The sequence below is a fragment of the Salvelinus namaycush genome, chromosome 32, assembly GCF_016432855.1.
Source record: "Salvelinus namaycush isolate Seneca chromosome 32, SaNama_1.0, whole genome shotgun sequence".
Lineage (NCBI taxonomy): Eukaryota > Metazoa > Chordata > Actinopteri > Salmoniformes > Salmonidae > Salvelinus > Salvelinus namaycush.
This window is the reverse complement of record NC_052338.1, coordinates 9,868,756-9,891,561: the sequence shown is the minus strand read 5'-3', so window position 1 is coordinate 9,891,561 and position 22,806 is coordinate 9,868,756. Positions and strand designations below refer to the sequence as shown.

General features: G+C 43.4%; 1 protein-coding gene across 1 annotated transcript in view; it reads right to left on the bottom strand.

Annotated features, from left to right (window-relative positions):
• The window catches only part of LOC120026812 (protein MTSS 1-like), a 48,735-nt gene that overhangs the window by 17,520 nt on the left and 8,409 nt on the right, over positions 1-22,806 (bottom strand). Inside the window, exon 4 of the mRNA XM_038971526.1 lies at positions 128-212. Within this exon, the coding sequence (XP_038827454.1) occupies positions 128-212 (85 nt within the window). The remainder of the gene's footprint in view (positions 1-127; positions 213-22,806) is intronic.

Below are 22,806 nucleotides of genomic sequence, written 5' to 3'. Positions count from 1 at the left end.
CATTTCACTCTGCTTATCTTATTTCACTCTCTGCACAATATGAGCTAATGGGCGCATTCAGACAGATAGAAGGATGGAATAGAGAGAGAAAAGGCAGAATGGAGAGGCGGAGATGACGGCGACTCACATGGAGAACTGCCTGAGCTTGGCCTCGATGCTCCGGTGTCTCATACACATCCTGGTGAGGGCTGAACCGATGTCTCTGGTGCCGCCTGAAACCAGACCAACAACACAATCTGTCAGACAGAGACTGTTGAAGAGGGATCTCATCTCACGTTATGTTTTATAACGATTTGCTATTCCCTAGACAAATGATTGAAGGTTGTTGTCGTTATTGAACAGGTTCACAAATGTATCCATGAGCAAAATCACAAACATTCTGAGGATTCGTAGAAGTGCTTTCATATTAAACTATGATATCACCATTTATTTCAAGCCTAGTCAGTGATAATATGAATATTTACAGCCGATTCCATTGTCAATCGCTTTGTGTTACAGTTTCAAAGAACTGATCAAATCAAATCAAATTGTATTTGTCACATACACATGGTTAGCAGATGTTAATGCGAGTGTAGCGAAATGCTTGTGCTTCTAGTACCGACAATGCAGTAGTAACCAACGAGTAATCTAACCTAACAATTCCACAACTACTACCTTATACACACAAGTGTAAAGGGATAAAGAATATGTACATAAAGATATATGAATGAGTGATGGTACAGAACGGCATAGGCAAGATGCAGTAGATGGTATCGAGTACAGTATATACATATGAGATGAGTAATGTAGGGTATGTAAACATAAAAGTGGCATAGTTTAAAGTGGCTAGTGATACATGTATTACACAAAGATGGCGAGAGAAGTAAGAGCGCAACAGTGAAAACCGCAGTAAGCAAAATACTACAAGTATCTCATATGCTGTGTCCCTGAGGACAACATCTATGACTCATAGTGTCCTTATATGTAAATGAACAGCATAGTTAGTTTCACAGTGGAGGGCTGAAGCAACAGAGGTCCTTTTGACAGGGGTCAAAAGACAGGCAGAGGCCTCCCGGGTGGCGCAGTGGTCTAGGGCACTGCATCGCAGCGCTAGCTGTGCCACCAGAGTCTCTGGGTTCGCGCCCAGGCTCTGTCGCAGCCGGCCGCGACCGGGGGGTCCGTGGGGCGACGCACAATTGGCCTAGCGTCGTCCGGGTTAGGGAGGGTTTGGCCGGTAGGGATATCCTTGTCTCATCGCGCTCCAGCGACTCCTGTGGCGGGCCGGGCACAGTGCGCGCTAACCAAGGGGGGCGGGTGCACGGTGTTTCCTCCGACACATTGGTGCGGCTGGCTTCCGGGTTGGAGGCGCGCTGTGTTAAGAAGCAGTGCGGCTTGGTTGGGTTGTGCTTCGGAGGACGCATGACTTTCGACCTTCGTCTCTCCCGAGCCCGTACGGGAGTTGTAGCGATGAGACAAGATAGTAATTACTAGCGATTGGATACCACGAAAATTGGGGAGAAAAGGGGGTAAAAATAAATAAATAAATAAATAAATAAATAAAAAGACAGGCAGAGCACATCACTTAGCTAACATGGTGGTTTCTCAAAATGCTACTGCTTTTAACACACCCGTCCCATTTGGCCTGGTCTGTCTAAGTCTAGGACTATCAGGAGGAGCTTGCTGGGGGAAGAGGTAGGACACTGTTTATTGCGTCACTCACTGACACACACACAGAGCCCTAATCACTTAAGTGTGACCGTTCGTGTTTTTTGTGAAAAGCAAACAAAGCCTATGACCTCACCTCTCCGGATAAAAAGGAGCGAGTAGAGGAGGAGGGTGTGAAGTGTTGAAAAATTCCTCGCAAGAAGAAAAAGTAATGTCATCTTCCACAAAGCCCCTCTGGTTTCCCGTGACAGTAAAAAAAAAAAAACACCTCTTCCCGACCCCCCTGTACTGACTGACTAGGACTCAACAGTAGCAGACTAGTAGTAGCTAATAGCTATACAGGCACCATGGGACAGATGGCCACTCTCTCCCCCAGACAGAGACTCCCTCCTGGGTTATTGTTCCACAGACTTCAGGACTTACCCAGGCTGCTCTATGGGAGGAGGAAGTTCTTCAAAAACATCCCATTATAACAAGTGGGTGTGTGATTCAATGGTGCAGTGGACAATGGAACGGCCAGATACACTGTAGCTAATTTATTGAGTTCTGTATTGTATTGCTGCACTTGCTGATGGACATCATTTCAAACCGTGGGCAATGCAGAAAAGAGCTTGTGCATTTAGTCATTACTGTAAAATAAATTAGTTTTTCAACAGTATTTTACCCAATTCAGTACATGCTCTTATGATGTTTCTCAAACCAAATCCATTTCATACTCGAAATACATTTCATCGGACTGTCACTGATCGCCTAGGAAGTACCGTGATATATTTCAATATCCATAGCTGGGGTTTAAGTCGATGAATTATTAAAATACCATTCATGTCAGTTCATCCAACCATGAATTGGTGCTCACAATCATTAGTGACCATGGTTCACATTCTAAGCTCCTTTCCACATCTTCCTCATCTATCATTCAGTAGGTTTCTGTGTATTGGTTGTCTGACTGTCGTCACCCTGTTTGCATGACCACTCCATCATCCATCTACTATTGCATTAACAGAACTGTAATAATGTGCTATGGTATGATATTTCCATATGTTATTGTATGGTGTGGTATTTCCATCTGCCAAGATTGGCCATGTAAAGCTATTAAAAATGAATGGGGGAGTTACATGTTTTAAGGGAGTTGGGGTATTGTGTTACTGTAATGAACACGAGGGGAGACAGAGAGCTGGTTTCAAGCGCAGGGCGCAGCAGGTGTTTATTGCAAAGGACCACAGGAGGAGGCAGGTAGCTGGGTCCAGGGGCAGGCAGAAGGTCATACACAGGGGGTCCAAAAGGGCAACAGTACAGGCAGGGAAAAGGCTAGTAACGTAGTCAGGGAGATCAGGCAATAGGTAGATAACAGGAAATCCGATAGGCTAAAGTACAGGCAGGGAATAGGCAAAAGGCGTTGTTAGTGAGGCAGGCAAAAACTATCATACACGGGAGAAGTAAATCACGGGAAAAACAGAGCTCCGAAAGACATGTGTCACAAAACAAACAATACCTCACAGTGATGGGGTGCAAAGAACAGAACTAAAGTGTGAGATAACGACATACAGGTGTGTGAACAGGTGATTAGAATTCAGGTGATTGGGATCTGGGTGTTTGAGAGTGTGAACTGCATTCAGGGGATCTACGTGTTTGAGGGTGTGAACTGCGTTCAGGGGATCTACGTGTTTGAGAGTGTGAACTGCGTTCAGGGGATCTACGTGTTTGAGGGTGTGAGTTGGAAGCAGATGTTACAGTTACAGTATTATGTAAAGATAGGATCTTAATTTGATCCCCCTGTTGCAGGAGAACTTTTAAAACATGTAGTGTATTTGAGGTTTAAACAACTTCTGAAGTTTGTAATTTCCACTTGATTTCCCCTTACGAAAAAATGGATCAACGCCTATAAAAATGTCCATGAATTATAATCCACATAATAATTCACATTTCTTGTTGCTGCAGGATTATTTTCCTGCTGTAGCAAACTGGCTCAAATTAATTAATATATGTTTTTCCTAACGTAAGCTCTTCAGTGCCTTGTCAATATGACAGGTCTCCAGCGAAAGGCCAGACAGCAACGAAAGGGGAAAATACAATTTTTCCACCCCAGGATGCTTGAGGGTTGCCATGGAGACCGCGGCAGTAAACATACATCTCTCTCAATCTCTCTCTCTCACTCCTTATCGCTCTCTTACATACAGAACAAATGTATCGGACTTCCTCTGCTGAATGGCATTCATCTGTAATAAAGCTCCAGCTCCTCCCTAATGCATTATGCCACAGTTATTACAATTCAACTCTTTCTCAACACTGTCCTTTGCTCACCATCTTACATAGTGAGCAGTGTTTATATTGTACAGTACTTTGGTGGTGGTGTGTTTACATCTAATTGAAATCCAGAAGACCTTTGGAAAATTCCGGACATATTTCCTGCTCCACGCACACAAAACACACACACACATGGGCATGCAGGCACACACACGCACCCCCCATCTCCTCACATCCCCACCACACACGCACATACTGTCTCCTACTCCTAGTATGTGAAGTCCCGCCCCTACACTGCCAGTCTCGGAAAAATCTCCTGACCCCCAAATCTATAAATAACCTGGTTGGTTGGCGCGGGGGCTCTGGTTGCCAGGATCCCTCCTGAATAGCTGATGTATGGAATAGCACTCCTTATTAATAGCTGTGACATGGGGGCCCTGTGGCATGGTGAGCACTGCATTGCAGCAACACCTTCCCTCTTTCTCACCCTCTCTCACCCCCCCTCCCCCTTCCATCTCCCCTTCTCCCACCTTCTGTGAGTTACCTCTTCTCCCCTCCTCTCTCCTCTCCTCCTCTTTGATGCAGGAGGAAGATTGCCTCTGATGTTTCTATCTGTCAGTCTGGTCGTTGTGGTATGACAGAGCATTTCAATAGAAACATATAGACATAGCCTATTCCTATTGAAGACAACTAGTAACTGTCTATGCTGATGTATCATTTGTAGATGACAAATTATTCACTGAATGCTAATGAACTTGATCGACAGACACGAACAACAAACTTAAAACACAAAGCTTTTTTATGAGCTTTGTCATAAAATATCTACAAGGGTTTGGATCTAGTTGCGGAACAATCGGCCCAGAATAGTTTGAAAGGGACCTACAGAAAGCATGACTCCAATATACTACAAACCAGAAAGGAACCTACATAGCTAGCTACAGAATAGGCTCTCAGAGTGCTTGAAATATACAGAGCAATGGAAGCTGGTAGCGTTTGTGTGAAATGGCACCCTATTTTCTGTATAGTGCACTACATTTGACCAGAGCCCTGTGGAAAGTAGTGCACTATATAGGGATAAGGGTGCCATTTAGGATGTAGTTTAGTGCTGCCACGCTGTGCTGACTTTGCAGGCTGGCCAACGCCCTCTGGCCAAACAGGCCACATCTGACACACACGTATTGATCACAGCAGAGTTGGTGGCATTTTAATGACAATCAGCCTGATCGATTCACCTCTTTGTCCAGACCAGAGCCAACAGTTTAGTGTGTTTACCAACCTGTGTCGCCATAATTCTGCCTGGTCTAGACAAGACAGCCAAATGTAGATGTCAATGTATGTTTTTGGCCCAGGGACCACAGTTGTTTAGCGTGACAGTTAGCTAACTGTGTCCGTAAAGATATGTATAGAGGTTCAGAACTTTTGTGAAACAGCAGAGTTATAAATATATGACAAATCAAAACTGGACGGTCTTCAGAGATAGATGGGAGGGGTTGAGGGTAGCTGAAGGATGGGATTAAAAACAAACAAAAGATAACTATTGTAAAAGGCATTGTGTCCGTAAAATGTACATAGTATGTATAGCTGGAAGTAGAAGCCTAAGTGTTGTTGTCCATTAGTTTACTACAATTAGGGGATGGGTGGTAGGGTGAGGGAAAAAAAGAAAAATCATTTAACAAAATCTACATAGTATGTCACTGACTACTATATCAAGATCAGTGGGACAATCAGAGGGAGTGATGCTTTACGGCACATTCTTCTTCGAGCTATTTTGAATGTTGTTCTATCTGCTGTGCATTTACTTAGGTTACTCTGAAAGCCCATTCAACCACCTGCATCTATATGTCAGTGCATCAGCCTCCTCCTGAGTAGCTAACAGGGACGGAGCTGTTCTTTCCCTCTCCCACTGACGCTCACACAACGTGACAGGGCATGAGGAATGTGTAGTGTCTCTCGAGGATGCTGTGGTGTGGAGTGTGTGTGTGTGTGTGGCCTGGGATGGGCAAGGCAGGACCGCAAACAAGCACAGACCGCAGGCATGAAGACTCACCACACTGCTACTGGTAGTCAGACGCCCACTCAGGGAGGAAAATACAAACTGGAGATGAGAAACAGTCGTGTAGACTTTGTTTTGTCTGTGGTTTGTTTTGAATGGATTGTTGTGGGTGTACAAGTGGGAAGGCCCTGATGGGAGGGAAACTGAAACTGAGACTAAATTAACCCTAGCTCGGTTGAGCACCAGACTTAAGCTACCAACAACCCAGCTTTTCTTGATCGTGAAACACAACACTGCCTATATATCTGCTTAGATACAGCAGTGTCCTACAATGGCCATTTCATAAGACGGGAGTCTGGGAAGGCAGGCGGAACTGTCCCTGTCCCTCTGTGTTAGCCTGTGTTAACGTGTGACGCTACGCTAGTGCTAGCGCCATCCCAGCCACAGCGCCGCAGGGGACTTTAGCGGAGGCAGAGAACTGGGACGGGGAATTGGAGCAGATGAGGACATGGCCGAGGCTGAGAGATGGGGCCAGACGGAGCCATAGACCCCATGCTTACAATGGAAATGATGAGGATGGTACAACGTGGCAGTGGTTTCATTCAGTGCACCACCATGAAGCTAACTCTTTTAGATTTTATGTGTCTGGGCTTTGACTTTGTTTTTTAAATCGAGGCAATTTGTCATGAGGCCTATTGTAGGCAGGGAAATGGATAGAGCACTGTGGTACTAATCCCTTCCTCCACGAAATCTGACATTTTATTAACTTTATTAAGAAAGTAAGGAGTATAAGCCGCTGCCTTGAAATAGAGAAAAGTCACCCAAGGTCCGATGTTCTTGGCTAAACAGAACTATTTTTCCAAAAGAAGCTCACATTTGAGGAAAAGGTTGTGGTTAGTTTGCAAATTCTACTGCAAAATCGCCAGCGACACCACTATGCTAACAGTCGTGACAACCTGTGAAGTCAACAAAAACACTTAATTGTGATCATGTCACAATTACTGCTGAGGAAGCTCTGATTGGCTGAGAGACGATGGCCAGGTCCAATCATGACACGGTGGAATATCTGAAAGCTGTCAATATCAAATCCCTCTGACAGTCTTGGATGGTGTTACGTCAGTTCGTTACAGCCGTCAAGGTCATCTTAACTCCTTTTTAAAATTCCTCACCCGTGGTGTTCCTCATCAAAACAGTGAGGGCGGAAACTAATGAACCGCACATTCCGAATAGCTTCAAGGGTGGGGGTACAGTCTTCACATTCCTCCAAGATTCTTTAAATAAGATCCCAAAGAACCCCCTAACCTCCTTCCCTCCCACTCATCCTATCACCCCATTAGCCCAGTTTATAGCCCTGTAGAGCCCTGTCAATCTTCATACCATAGCAGGTGGTGTCTGTATGACTTTGCAGACTCCACAAGATATAGACTGCAGTGCAGTCTGTATCAGACCTGGGTTCAAATAATATAAATATTATTTCAAATACTTAAGCTGAGCTTGATTGAGCTCACCTGGCACAAGGGAACCAATGGTACTTAGTCCCAAAAGTGCAAAATTGCAATCCCTGCCTGCAGGTTCAATCAAATCCTAAACGTATTTGAAAAGAAAACAAATATTAGGCTATTTGAACCCAGGTTTTGGTGTCTATGCAACTGTGCAGACTATCAGATTGAAGAAGGCTCTCCCTTCTATATTAGGTACATTGGCACCTGGTGGTCCTGTAGCTGCCTGGGGCTGGGGGAGGCATGGAGACTGGACTACTGACAGCTGAGAGTAGGGGTGGTAGACAGGACGGCTATAGGAATGCAGGCAGACATAAAGCCCTAGAGTAAGGGTAGGGCTGGCTGGGCCAAGGAGTTCGAGAGACATCACAGCCTCTTGGTATTTCCTCATAAGGGCTTTTGAGGATGGCTCTATTACTAAGAGACGACTGGGAGAGAGAACGTGCCTCGCAAACTGTGAGGGTAAGACAAACTGTGAGGGCACGGCTTGTGAAAACCAAAGCAGGCCACATGGAAGACTGTGGGACTAATATGAAATTCAACTGATGTTAAGTGCAGCAGTTAGGGTGTGGTTTCAAATAACATTCAGTTTGACAGGATTCTGTTTTCTTTTTCTTAACTGCAGTATAACTATGCAGGTCAACCAATCAAGACAACATTATGTATTAATCCAGTACATCCCTCCCATCATTGTATTCCACTCCAGGGTTGTATTAATTACACATCAAATAGAAGAAAACGGACTGAAACAGGGAGGGACTACCTGAACTTGCCCAATAAGACTAGTTTTTGTTTTCTGTTGCAAAACGTTTTGCTACGGTGTGGCCTGATGAATATGACCCAGTTCTTGTCACTAGTCTCTAACCAAAATCAATTCCCTCATTGAAGCAGTAATCTGTAGCTAAAGCCACCAGTGAGGACAGGAAAACACTTTTCCACTGGCAGCCTCAGTCACTACTACCCATTGGCATTACACTCATGGCTCTGTTTCCTGTGTGTGTACTGCAGCTGAATGCTAAAAGAATAAGCCCCAGAGTATCCATCACACACACACACACACACACACACACACACACACACACACACACACACACACACACACACACACACACACACACACACACACACACACACACACACACACACACACACACACACACACACACACACACACACACACACACACACACACACCTCTCTCTTCAATCTCTTCATTAGGTTCCCACTCCATTTGTCGTCTTCCAGCCCCCTGCCACAGAGGCTTAGTTCTCTTCTTTTCATCCCTCAGTCTTTGACACACATATCTGGGTCCGGGTCTGGGATTATTCACCGGACTTAATGAGCGACAATGTGACACCGTCTAGTCCTAGTTGCGAGATGACCCGGACCGCGGCTGAAAGACATCTAGGGCTAAAATAAATGTGGTCCTAATCCCCATTTTACTCAAGTCTTTTATGGCCTACCCACATAACCTGGCCAAATCTGAACAAGAAGGGACATCGTTATGATAAAAAGACTATGTTGAGCTATAGTCAGATAAAAGTTAATGGGTAGGAGAAAACAGAGCCGTGATGAAATGAAGGTCAAAATAAAGCTTCTACAACCTTGACGACCAGGGAGTAATAGGGGTTTGAAAAGAGAGCTCTTAAAACGTAGGTTGTTCTTTTTACAACCTAGACAATTCCACTGTACTGTACCTAGCCTTCGTAATCAGCTGTGATTAGTATAGTTATTTGGTGAGGCGCCGCTCGCTTTGTTACCCACCTTATCTCCCCATACGAGGGGCTGGTGCATGGCGCGCTTATTTTGGGTAGGCGGTTAATTGGTGTTTATTCACTTTGAAACGCGAGTGAGGCGGTGGGGATACCGGCGGGACCGCTTCCCGTACCCCACTCACCTTTAATTAGCTTTCATTTATTGAAAAAACATTGAGGTAATTCTTAGAGAGGTAGAAATGAAAAGGCCCTCCGACACAATTAAGACAACAGCCAACTCGTTTCACGCCAAAAATGATCCCAATGGAAACGGTTCTATTAGAGGATCCTTTGAATGTGTCACTGTCCTCGTCCTCCTACTTCCCTCCTTCATCCTCTAGTGCAGCAAGATATCATCCTGTCTGTTTCATTAATTCTGTTGGGGCTTTGAAATTAGACAGAGAAGCAGGATGAAGGAGGATGTAGGTCACATCCTGCTATCCAGTGCGCGCTCTCTCTCGCTCTCGCTCTCTCTCTCTCTCTCTCTCTCTCTCTCTCTCTCTCTCTCTCAACCAATCAGCACTGATAGATTCCTAATCAGTTTCTGCGCTATCGTCATGTTTTTGCCCATACACATGCATGTACGCATGTGTGTCTGATATGGAAATATCAGGTTGGCGCATCGGGGTTGATCGTGCATCGGTATCGTGCCCTCGGGGTAGCATGGATTTAACGAGGCCCAATTTCCGGAGCGGGACTGAACTCTTCTGACCTCTGACCGGCTGTCTTCTGGATCCCTGGCTAGCCTCGAAAAGCAAAACGCCTACTAAACAAACCAGCCATGAATTCATCATATCAGACCAGAGAGAGAGAGAGAGGGGTGTTTGTATTCAAGTTATTTTATGTCTATTAAGAGAATTGGGCCACAGCCTAAGTGTGCGTGGTCTGCATGGTTGAAGCCTGTTGAGGCCATGCTCTATAACACTTTCATAAACAGTGGATAAAACTTGGAAATGAAGAACATTGGGAGGATGAAAGTGCAACATCTACGCCTTGATAGGCACAGCTACTCCCAGGATCAAATGAACTCAGTTACTCCTCTTTAGAAGTACCCAATTCATCCTACTACAGCGTTTCGGAAGCAACAGAAAATGTTTCCGATATGTAGACCCATCAAATAAGAAAACTAAATGCGTACAAAGTAAATCAACTGATTTCTGAATTCCCAGCAACCCGAGAAAGCACTTGGATAATACTAATGCACACTGTGATTCATATTACCGTTCCATCATGTTTACCACACAGAGCCTACTTCGGGCACAGCACCACTCTCTGTTTGGGCCTCCGCTGCCTAACCTATGGCTTTGATCTGACGATAGCATCTAGTATAGCTATCTATCTATCTAGTATATATTGGATCTAGGGTAATCTGCAGTATCTATAGAATGATGCTCTCTCTAGCTAGCTGCCTGAAGGCTTGCAAACATGTGAGTGGCACTGTTTGTGGAAATTGTGTTGGACGAGGTGTGTGTTGTTTGTGCACCAAGTACCACAAAAGCAGTAATGGATGTATTATGATGTACTGTGGTGTGCAACAAAGCACTGAGAAAAGGTTGTCAGACAACCCTACCCCCTTCCATACAGTAACTGTGTCTCTCCCTGAGGTACTCTCATTTTAAAATGCTATGCTGCAGTGTTCTAGGAACATTGTATATTTTGGATAATGTGAGACAACAACAGTGCATTTATGGAAATGGTACACCGTGAGAATTAACACAAACACTACTGAGTTTACTGTAAACGGTCCCAATGCGGGATTCGAATCCCACATCTTCTAAATGGAACATAAAGTTTCTGAGGCAGAAGAGGGTAGCCGCTCTCTTTTACACTCCACCCAAGCACTATGTTCTGTTGCTACCAGCATTGGATAGCCGAGCATCCGGTTCATGTTCAATGACAACATGTTTTGGCAAAAAGATAGGTGAAACTGGGAGTCGATCAAGAGATCAGTGACCTATCAACTTTGTTTTAACCTAAATTCAACATTATTTTTTATTTTTAATCCCGCAACTCAAAAGTCACAACCAGCGAAACGAGAAGGCCAACATGTCCACTTGTGCTTTGTGAGTCTTTGTGAGTCAGTCTTGCAGCGTGATATGAGTGTGAATTATTGAAGAGCTGTTCAACCTTTACTAGATGCTCTGCTCCCCTGGCGACCACTAAACTCTCCCTGGCATCTCTCCTCCATGTGGGCTCTCACAGTTGGACTCCACCAGTAGACTGCTGATTTGTGTGACGACATGCTTCAGACAATGAACAATAGTGTATAAACAAGTACAGTAGTATTTCATAACGTGGGCTTCACATTTCATGACAATGACAAGTGCCCTTTGGTGATTGTAAGACCTTGTAGAGAGTTGAGAGCATCCTGTCGGGTTGTATCACCGCCCACAACCGCAAGGCTCTCCAGAGGGTGGTGCGGTATGCACAACCCGTCACCGGGGGCAAATGGCCTGCCCTCCAGGACACCTACAGCACCAGATGTCACAGGAAGGGCAAAAATATAATCAAGGACAATAACCACCCGAGCCACAGCCTGTTCACCCCGCTACCATCCGGAAGTCAAGGTCAGTACAGGTGCATCAAAGCTGGGAGCGAGGGACTGAAAAACAGCTTCTATCTCAAGGCCATTAGACTGTGAAACAGCCATCACTAGCACAGAGTGGCTGCTGCCCACAAATGTCAAGTTTTTCAAGGTTTCATAACAATCGGTAATCGGGATTTTTGGACATCGATTTGCCGTTTTATTTTTTTACACCTTTATTTAACTAGATTAACATTCTTATTTTCAATGACGGCCTAGGAACGGTGGGTTAACTGCCTTGTTCAGGGGCAGAATGACAGATTTTTACCTTGTCAGCTCGGGGATTCGTTTTTGCAACCTTCTGGTTACTAGTCCAACGCTTTAACCACCTGCCTTACATTGCACTCCACGAGGAGCCTGCATGGCAGGCTGACTACTTGTTACGCGAGGGCAGCAAGAAGCCGAGGTAAGTTGCTAGCTAACATTAAACTTATAAAAAACAATCAATCTTAACATAATCACTAGTTAACTACACATGGTTGATGATATTACTAGTTTCTCTAGCGTGTCCTGCGTTGCATATAATCGATGCGGTGCCTGTTAATTTCTCATTGAATCACAGCCTACTTCGACAAACGGGTGATGATTTAACAAGCGCATTTGCGAAAAAAGCACTGTTGTTGCGCCAATGTACCTAACCATAAACATCAATGCCTTTCTTTAAATCAATACACAAGTATATATTTTTTAAACCTGCATATTTATTTAATATTGCCTGCTAACATGAATTTCTTATAACTAGGGAAATTGTGTCATTTCTCTTGCGTTCCGTTCAAGCAGTCAGGGTATATGCAGCAGTTTGGGCCGCCTGGCTCATTGCGAACTGTGTGAAGTCCATTTATTCCTAACAAAGGCCGTAATTAATTTGCCAGAATTGTACATAATTATAACATAACATTGAAGGTTGTACAATGTAACAGCAATATTTAGACTTAGGGATGCCATCCGTTAGATAAAATACGGAACGGTTCTGAAAGAATAAACGTTTTGTTTTTGAAATGATAGTTTCCGGATTCTACCATTTTAATGACCTAAGGCTCGTATTTCTGTGTGTTATTATGTTATAATTAAGTCCATGATTTGATAGAGCAGTCTGACTGAGCGATGGTAGGCACCAGCAGGCTCGTAAGCATTCATTCAAACAGCACTTTCGTGCGTTTTGCCAGCAGCTCTTCGCAATGCTTCAAGCATTGAGCTGTTTATGACTTCAAGCCTATCAACTCTCGAGATTAGGCTGGTGTAACCGATGTGAAATGGCTAGCTAGTTAGCGGGGTGCGCGCTAATAGCATTTCAAACGTCACTCGCTCTGAGACTTGGAGTAGTTGTTCCCTTTGCTCTGCATGGGTAACGCTGCTTTGAGGGTGGCTGTTGTCGATGTGTTCCTGGTTCGAGTCAAGGTAGGGGCGAGGAGAGGGACGGAAGCTATACTGTTACACTGGCAATACTAAAGTGCCTATAAGAACATCCAATAGTCAAAGGTATATGAAATACAAATCGTATAGAGAGAAATAGTCCTATAATAACTACAACCTAAAACTTCTTACCTGGGAATATTGAAGGCTCATGTTAAAAGGAACCACCAGCTTTCATATGTTCTCATGTTCTGAGCAAGGAACTTAAACGTTAGCTTTTTTACATGGCACAAATTGCACTTTTACTTTCTTCTCCAACACTTTGTTTTTGCATTATTTAAACCAAATTGAACATGTTTCATTATTTATTTGAGGCTAAATTGATTTTATTGATGTATTATATTAAGTTAAAATAAGTGTTCATTCAGTATTGTTGTAATTGTCATTATTACAAATAAATAAATAAAAATCGGCCGATTAATCGGTATCGGCTTTTTCCGGTCCTCCAATAATCGGTATCGGCGTTGAAAAATCATAATCGGTCGACCTCTAGTATTAGGTAGTTGTTGTGGAATTGTTAGATTACTGTTACATATTACTGCACGGTTGGAAATAGAAGCACAAGCATTTCGCTACAATCGCAATAACATCTGCTAATCATGTGTATGTGACAAATAAAATCAGATTTTTGATTTGATTTTTAGGAGGTTGTTACCATGGAGCTCCTCATACATCTATACCTCTAACCACAGATCAAGGATCAGATTCCCCTACACCAACCTTAACCATTAGGAACCAAAATACAATATCTGACCCTGGACCGGTTCTATCACCAACTTCTACCATCTACTCCATTGTGGCTACAACTACCGGGCTATACTGGGCCTTGGTAACAGACCAACATTTTAAAATTTACATTTTAGTCATTTAGCAGATGCTCTTATTCTATCTTAAGATAGCTAAGTGAGACAACCACATCACATTCATAGTAAATACATTTTTATAGTAGATATCAACAGACGCAAGGTCGGTAAATTATGCTGTTTGATTCACACTAACGAGCAGAGGCGAGCAGGGCTTCATAACTAATTAAACGGGGGTGAGGGGGGGGGGGGGGGGGGGGGGTGATGTGAAGTACATGAAAGAACACAGAGACTCACCTGCTGGGTGATCCTAGTTAATAATTCAAACATGTACTCTGGCTGTACGGTCAGCTGGGGGAGAACATAGCCAAACACGCTACAGGAGAAAAGGCAATGTGGATAGTTGGATGCAGGTGTTCAGCTATTTTCACTATTGGCTTGGTAACAAAAAATTACATTCGCTGTTTTATTACATAGATTGAGCGTGCTTCGCCAGCTACCCAAATCACACACTGCTTGCATGGAAATTAGATAGCAAAATGTTTGAGAATGCCACAATTGAGGGTGTTGAATGATAACAACTGGATTGGACTAAATGCATGCATGGACGAGAGAGAGAAAGTGTGTGAGAGAGAGAGTGCGAAAAGGAGTCGTTATACCACCTTCTTACAGTATATCATATGGTGCCATAAGCTATGGGTTTATGTCAACACTTCTATCTTTCATACAGGCTACAACTGACCACTTCACACATCACAGGCAGTCTGAGAATACTTGTCATTTATGCCTCAGATCCTTCTACTAGCCTAGCCAACCATGTAAATTGCATCATACACAGCACTGAATCTGCGGGAGGCATTTCATGTATGCATCTAGAGAAGCAGAGCACATTCCCTCCCCTCCAAACATACTGACAGTTGATCAAGTGCACAGTGACGTCAGGAACTCCGCCAGCTGTTGCTATGCTACAGACCACATCAGCCTGCTTGTAATTATATTATTACACACTCAATTAATGTCAGTATAATCTATATGGAGGGGGACAGGTGGGGCTTGTTGCCCTATCAACTCTGCCAGACCACACACATTGGAACACATTCGACTTTCCTTTCCTCATGTCCTTTCCTTTGTGGCCTCCGACATGTGAATGCATGGAATATGATTTTGCCTATGATTCATTCACCTATGAAGTCCTTTCAGACCAGTAGGTGTGAAGGATGGGAGATGACGGAAGGAGGATATTTGAGACCATTCGGAACAAGTCCTTTCAGATCAGTGGCACTGAAGGAGAGGGGATGAGGTTAGGAAGATATGAGATTGTTGGAACGTGGCCACTGAGTTGAGAGTAGAGTAGATACATAGCGGTCTCGTGTTTCCCAGAGTACCTTATGGGACATGGGATCAGGGGGAAAGATCCAGCAATGACACTATAGGGCAGTTTAGGCACGCAACAGGAAGAGACCTGGCCACACCATTGCCACAAACCGACTTTTCAGTGAACTGCGGGGAGAATAGACTTTTAGGTCGAGTGCAACGCCTAGGATTTATCCCTCAACCATGACTTAATTATATAATGGAATCTACTGAGGTTTCTCTAATTGAATCATTTATGAACTTGTGGCAAACAACTCATGTAAAATTATTCGGGAAGAAACATATCCTTTGCTGTAGATTTCACCCACGGGGTAGCGGTGGGTGGGTCGGGAGTAGAGCTTCATAGAGCTACAAAGGTTTGAGGTGAAGCTGTGGGCTTAGAAAGAGAGACTGCAGGGACTACAGGGAGGTTTACATTGAGGGTGAGCTGCTAGGTTGAATGTTGTTAAAATTGGACAGTGGCCAAAACTGGCAGGTAAGTCTCTGTCTAACAGGCTTAGCTACTAAGGAAAGTAGATTCAGCAAAAGCAACCCAAAAATTGAATTCATCAACATAATGTGATTTACTAAACTCAGCAAAAGTCCCTTTTTCAGGACCCTGTCTTTCAAAGATAATTTGTAAAAATCCAAATAACTTCACAGATCTTCATTGTAAAGGGTTTAAACACTGTTTCCCATGCTTGTTCAATGAACGATAAACAATTAATGAACATGCACCTGTGGAACGGCTGTTAAGACACTAACAGCTTACAGACGGTAGGCAATTAAGGTCACAGTTATGAAAAATTAAGACCCTAAAGAGGCCTTTCTACTGACTCCGAAAAACACCAAAAGAAAGATGCCCAGGGTCCCTGCTCATCTGCGTGAACGTGCCTTAGGCATGCTGCAAGGAGGCATGAGGACTGCAGATGTGGCCAGGGCAATAAATTGCAATGTCCGTATTGTGAGACGCCTAAGACAGTGCTACAGGGAGATAGGAGGTACAGCTGATCGTCCTCGCAGTGGCAGACCACGTGTAACAAAACCTGCACAGGATTGGTACATCCGAACATCACACCTGCGGGACAGGTACAGGATGGCAACAACAACTGCCCAAGTTACACCAGGAACGCACAATCCCTCCATCAGTGCTCAGACTGTCCGCAATAGGCTGAGAGAGGCTGGACTGAGGGCTTGTAGGCTTGTTGTAAGACAGGTCCTCACCAGACATCACCGGCAACAACGTCGCCTATGGGCACAAACCCACCCTCGATGGACCAGACAGGACTGGCAAAAAGTGCTCTTCACTGACGAGTCGCGGTTTTGTCTCACCAGGGGTGATGGTCGGATTCGCGTTTATCATCGAAGGAATGAGCGTTACACCGAGGCCTGTACTCTGAAGCGGAATCGATTTGGAAGTGGAGGGTCCATCATGGTCTGGGGCAGTGTGTCACAGCATCATCGGACTGAGCTTGTTGTTATTGCAGGCAATCTCAACGATGTGCGTTACAGGGAAGACATCCTCCTCCATCATGTGGTACCCTTCCTGCAGGCTCATCCTGACATGACGCTCCAGCATGACAATGCTACCAGCCATACTGCTCGTTCTGTGCGTGATTTCCTGCAAGACAGGAATGTCAGTGTTCTGCCATGGCCAGCGAAGAGCCCGGATCCCATTGAGCACGTCTGGGACCTGTTGGATCGGAGGGTGAGGGCTAGGGCCATTCCCCCCAGAAATGTCGGGAACTTGAAGGTGCCTTGGTGGAAGAGTGGGGTAACATCTCACAGCAAGAACTGGCAAATCTGGTGCAGTCCATGAGGTGGAGATGCACTGCAGTACTTAATGCAGCTGGTGGCCACACCAGATACTGCCTGTTACTTTTGATTTTGACCCCCCCCCCTTGTTCAGGGACACATTATTCAATTTCTGTTAGTCACATGTCTGTGGAACTTGTTCAATTTATGTCTCAGTTGTTGAATCTTGTTATGTTCATACAAATATTTACACATGTTAAGTTCGCTGAAAATAAAAGCAGTTGACAGTGAGAGGACGTTTCTTTTTTTGCTGAGTTTAGTATGTGATTTACCAGGTCAAGATTTTCATTGATATTTTCAATAGCGCCTAAATAAAACGAACAAAAACAAAGCACAAAGCTAAAACATGAAGTTGCCTCTACTTACATTTTACCTTTAGGTCTCCGGCATTCCCTTAGTAAGCCTTTGATATTATAGTAAACCCTTTGGAAAATAATTGGTTCTACCTTTGCACTAGCACAAACAATTCAACAAATCTACCCCTTTACAGTGAAAATTTGAAAACACTGGAAATCTCGAGATTATAAGAACGCATTGTCTTACGCGATGCAGTAAATTTGATCTCTCTCTTTTGCAGAGATGAGATCATAAAAGCAGAAGCTATAAAAGGAGTCCATCTGTACAGTTGACGGCACCGAGGCCTTTCCCACTGACTGGCATGCCTGTCCTTCTGTCTGTGTGGGGACCCCTCACTGTGCATCCTCCGGTAATCTGCCCACTTGCATGTCCTCCAGGGGACATAAACAAAAAGGCCTTGGCCGGCCACATCAAATCAGCTTATGGGCCGGTGTTGAAACTGTGGGCCACCAATTGATCTACATAATAACTACATATCATCTGTCTGAAGGTTTTATGTATGTTGTAGTACATTTTACAATCATCAATTAGGGCCTAGCATATGGTTTGATGTGGATATTCACATTTTCATATTCTCAGTAGGCCTTGTTTTTCAATTACCATTTTTAACGGTTTTCTCTAAACCTAAGGAGGTGGAACTCCATTCCCTTCAAATTTAACCAATGCGTGTGACGTTAATGCAAGTCCTGCTGCAACAGTCATTTCTCCACACCCCCTGATCTTACAGTATATATCTAAGTGAATCATCAAACCCTTTCACCTCTGTCACTAAAATTCTAAAAAGTGGCAATAATGGATATTAACTGAAAATGATCTTATGTAGTTTCTTGCAATAGCCCTCTGTGACTTGAAAGAATATTTATCTCAAAACTGTGATTCCTAAAAGATGTGTCCCGAGATTTGGTCAACTCTAAAATCCTAAATGAATCAGGAATGAGCAGGGTCAGCTATACAATAAGGACCCCTTATTCATGTCCTTATTACATGTAGTGCAACAAGACCACTCATGGTCTGGAAAGTTCTCTAGCTTTGATAGATTTAAACAAACAATATTGAAATCACCATGGTCACAATCCTAAACTGTCTGCCTGATAGAATATTAATTTGGATTCAAATATGTTACTTTTATTTACGTTTTAGAGCCACAAAGCAATTCAATTGCTACTGTGTATACCACTTGAATGAAGAAGAAAAATGACATTTTTGTCTGCGTAAAACATCAACTCTGTCAGATTTTTGTCTAACGTCAACTCCGTCAGAGTGCTGAAAGATTTGATAAAATGGTTGTGTTTTTATTGGGGATTTTCAAATGAATAATTGGTGAATAATTTCCCATATTATACAAATGTTTGTATTGAACTTTTATTTTTTGAGTAAAAAAATTCTGTTTTCCGTATCTGTTGTCAACTCTGATGGACTCAAAATATTGTAATCACTGTCCTGCAACATATGCTTAAACAATTTGCTGTGCTATAGGCCTAAGAGATAATGTTTGCTTTATAAATGTTGTTTCATGTTCTAAATGTAATTAGCCCTAGAACATTTAAGAGTGCTATAAAATAAAAATATGTTTGGAGATTTCTATTACTTATTTCAATAATCTCATTTTAGAATGAAACAATCAAGGCCTTTAAACACTTGTTGGACCATTATTGTCCAAATGAAATGCCTTTCATGGTGTCTGAAGAAGTTGACAAAAATCCAGTTAGTTGCGTTTGATGAAAAATGGATAATAATTAGGAGGTTGTTCCTTTACATGGTGTGATAGACCAAAGTATAAGCTATCAAAATATATAATTTAACATTTTGTTAATATTAAGACTAATATTTGTGGGAAAAAAGTTGAGATTGTACCGTCTTTCAAGAATCTCTAAGCTCTAAAACAGCAACATATTCTCTTAGCCTCAGGGCAAAATGTGTAAAATAGCATGAAATAAGCTATAATACTTCACAGTTTTCTCTCTGCCCCATGGGGGGCCTTGCTTGGACCTTGCAGGGAGCCTTGCGAAAGTGCGCTACGCCACTGTCTTTGTGCTGTCTTGGCCACTCCTATAGTCTTTTTCACATGTATGAGCTGGCAAGGCAGCACAAACAGATCTGGGACCAGGCTAGCCTTTTTTACCTGCATGATCTAAACCTCTCAAAGGCAACACAGAATGGTTACTGACATCTGGCGCGGCTCCTGCCACAACACCCCGAGCACTTCAGGAAAGGAATCCTTCCTGGCAGTGGGGCGCCATGGCAACCACACCCACAAAGTACATAGCAAATAGGTGGATATAGAAATAGAGCAGGCAGAATGACTCTGTCTCCAGGTTTTCATATAAAGACATTAGCAGTGCTGCGTCAGAGGAAGTCGGATAGATTTAGCTGTTGAATGCTTGTTGCATACACACTGAAATTTCAATGTGAGTGTGAGTAGCAAACATGTGTTTAATACTTGCTTTTGGAAGTGATGACTGTTCTGTAACTTCTAGTTCTATGGTGCACTTAGCATTCAATTTGAGTGCCAAATGTCCATTAAATAACACAAAGGGCTTATCACATGATCTGGTGCAAGCAATCATCACCTTTACAAACCTCGGTGTTCAGATCCATTGGAAATTGAAATCACATTTCCATCACACTGAACAAGGGCTCATCAACATAAACAAAGTCCTATGTCAGGTGTCATAACACACTTATGTCATACACTGCACCTCATAATGGTCTACTCCTATTACTTATGCCGCTTCCCCACTGCTGAGCTACTAGGTAGTCCTGCAGCATGGCTCCAGAGGTGGGACCAGCCCTCCTGATTTCCATACTTGTTGCCATGAGCACCGGTCTGGCTGTGACTAGCTGCTGTGTGGATGGACAGGACAGGAGCCAAGCAGATATGGCCACCCGCTCGTGACGGCCTCTTTGAGACGCAGATAAATATGAAAATGAGGTGGGGGCATAGCGTAGCTTACTAAAGGAGTGTTTATCCTGGATTAAGGATAAAGGATAGAGGTGTGGACTTGAGTAGTGTGACTGTTTAAACTGGTAGTTTAGACAATCTGGGCTGGGCACTGACAATTGTAGGTCTATCCTTTAGGAACCTTATAGTTACTCAAAGGCTGTGTGACTGCGTAAGTGGATAATAGGTAACACGCATTGGAACAAATTACCCTGTAAGACGCATAAAGCACAAACAAAGGGCACAAAGAAGACAAACATTAGTGGCCCTGTGTGTCCCATAAACAAAGCCGTGACTGGATGTTGTGTTGGGCCCTGACCGTACGTGGTCATAATACGGCCTGTCTCACACCACACCCAGGCAGTCAGACCGAGTAATAAAAAAGGAGGGCAAAGCTCTGCTATTTTAGGTGTACTCCACTTTAGATTGAAAAATGGCCCTCCCTACACTCAGTCAATCTCCCCCGTCTAGGGACTCACACACAAAGACAGCCAATGGCTAATCACGGTGCTGTGTGGCGCATCTATGGAACCTGCCATAATGACGTTTTCATGTCTATATATGACAATGCCTGTTGACATGGAACAAAGACAGACCTATCGTACAACAAAGACATCTGTAAACATACACATGCTGATTACACATTTGGACTACACTATGGCAGACAATCTCATTCTTCAACCTACTCTCCTAGGCAAGTGGTTCTCAACTGGTTTTGCCTCGGGACACAAATTGAACCAGGTTGTCTCAGTCGCGACCTAAAGTTCACGTCGCGAAAAAGAATCGCCTAAATGCAATCTGGAAAACATTTTTTAATGCTATTTTGATATTATATGACAAGGGAAGAACATTCCCACCTCTCATTGTCAATAATACAATTTTGCCCATATTCTTGATGAAGAACGTTAATTAACCACAAAGACCACAAAATCACCCAAAACAGTGCTGCTAATACAATAGCTCTATTTTGAAAATACTGTGATTGAAGAGAAATTGTTCAGAGATTAAATGATCAAAAAATGTAAGTTCAATGTCTACACACTTCCCACCTAGTTTATGTCATTTATTTACTCAGACAACCGTGACACATTCAAAACCTTTTTTGAACCACCAGTTCAGAATCTCTCTCCTAGGCAATACTATATAATAGATTTACAATATTCTATTATAAAACTGGTTTTGAAAGAAATCACATAGACAAACTGGATTGAGGTGCTCAGTATAAGAAAATGCTTTTATTTTTTACTCGTGGCTATTTCCACTGTGACTCCTCCCTGCGCTGGGTTGATATTCCCATACACCTACACAGTTGAAAGGTATCGTCAGATGTTGACCTTTCATCCTTTGTGTTGAAAGGCCTCCAACTGTGGCCTGAAAGGCCTCCAACTGTGGCCTTTGACTTGTGAGCGTCTGACTGACTAGCTGTGATAATATACAGCAGGATATACATACGTGGACATGTATAAATAGGGTTATGTAGCTTATGTAGGATTAAACTAAATCTATGGCAGCCAGAACCAATAAACATTATAGGACTGAATAAAGTGAGTGAGGTATTGAAAAGCATGTATTTGGATCGGAAGGGATGAGATCATATTACTGAAGAATCAGAGGGGTTTTAATAATGAAATTATTTATTTTACATATTGATAATAAAGGCCAATGCATTTCCTTTGTTATGGCCTAAAACCTTGGTAATCGCTGTGGGTATGAGTCTACATGTTATTGAAACAGCCTTGACTCTGACAGAGAAAGGAGGGAGAAAAAGAAGGAGAGGAGTGGAAAAGGAGGTCACCATTCACACTTCACTCTGTCCATTGTCGTGTATCCCACCTTACCACTTAAAGTGACAAAAGTCTCCAAAGGAAGTCCATTCTATTCAGGACATGCACTCTCTGTCGACTTCAACTGTAAACCCTCTCTTGAGGTGCTCAGTCTCAACACATAAAAGTGGTCTCACAACAAACCTGCACCGTCACAGAAGCGACGACAACCACAATTCGCGGTTCAACCGCCCAGGAAGGTGCGGTCGTGTTTTTGAACCATCTTCTCGTGTTTACACTGGAAAAACTTCAAGTGTTTGAGGGAACATGACAGTTCTAGGAACCAATTTAAGATGTGACACCCTTCACATTACATGACAACGCTCCACTGACCTACTAGCCCTTAAATTAGCTAAGTGATGAGTGACTGCCTGATTGTGGCTCGCTTTGTCACTGTGACAGTCAGTGATCATGACAGGGCTCTGTAGTGGGCAGACAGACCAACCCTGACCTAACCACAAACCACCCCTTCCTGCATGTTACAACCACTCTGTCAACCACATTATAACCCCAATTCCTGCTGATGGAAGCTTGACAGTTCAGATTGTTGAAGGTGAGCGAGTCTACTCCTTAAGAAGACATT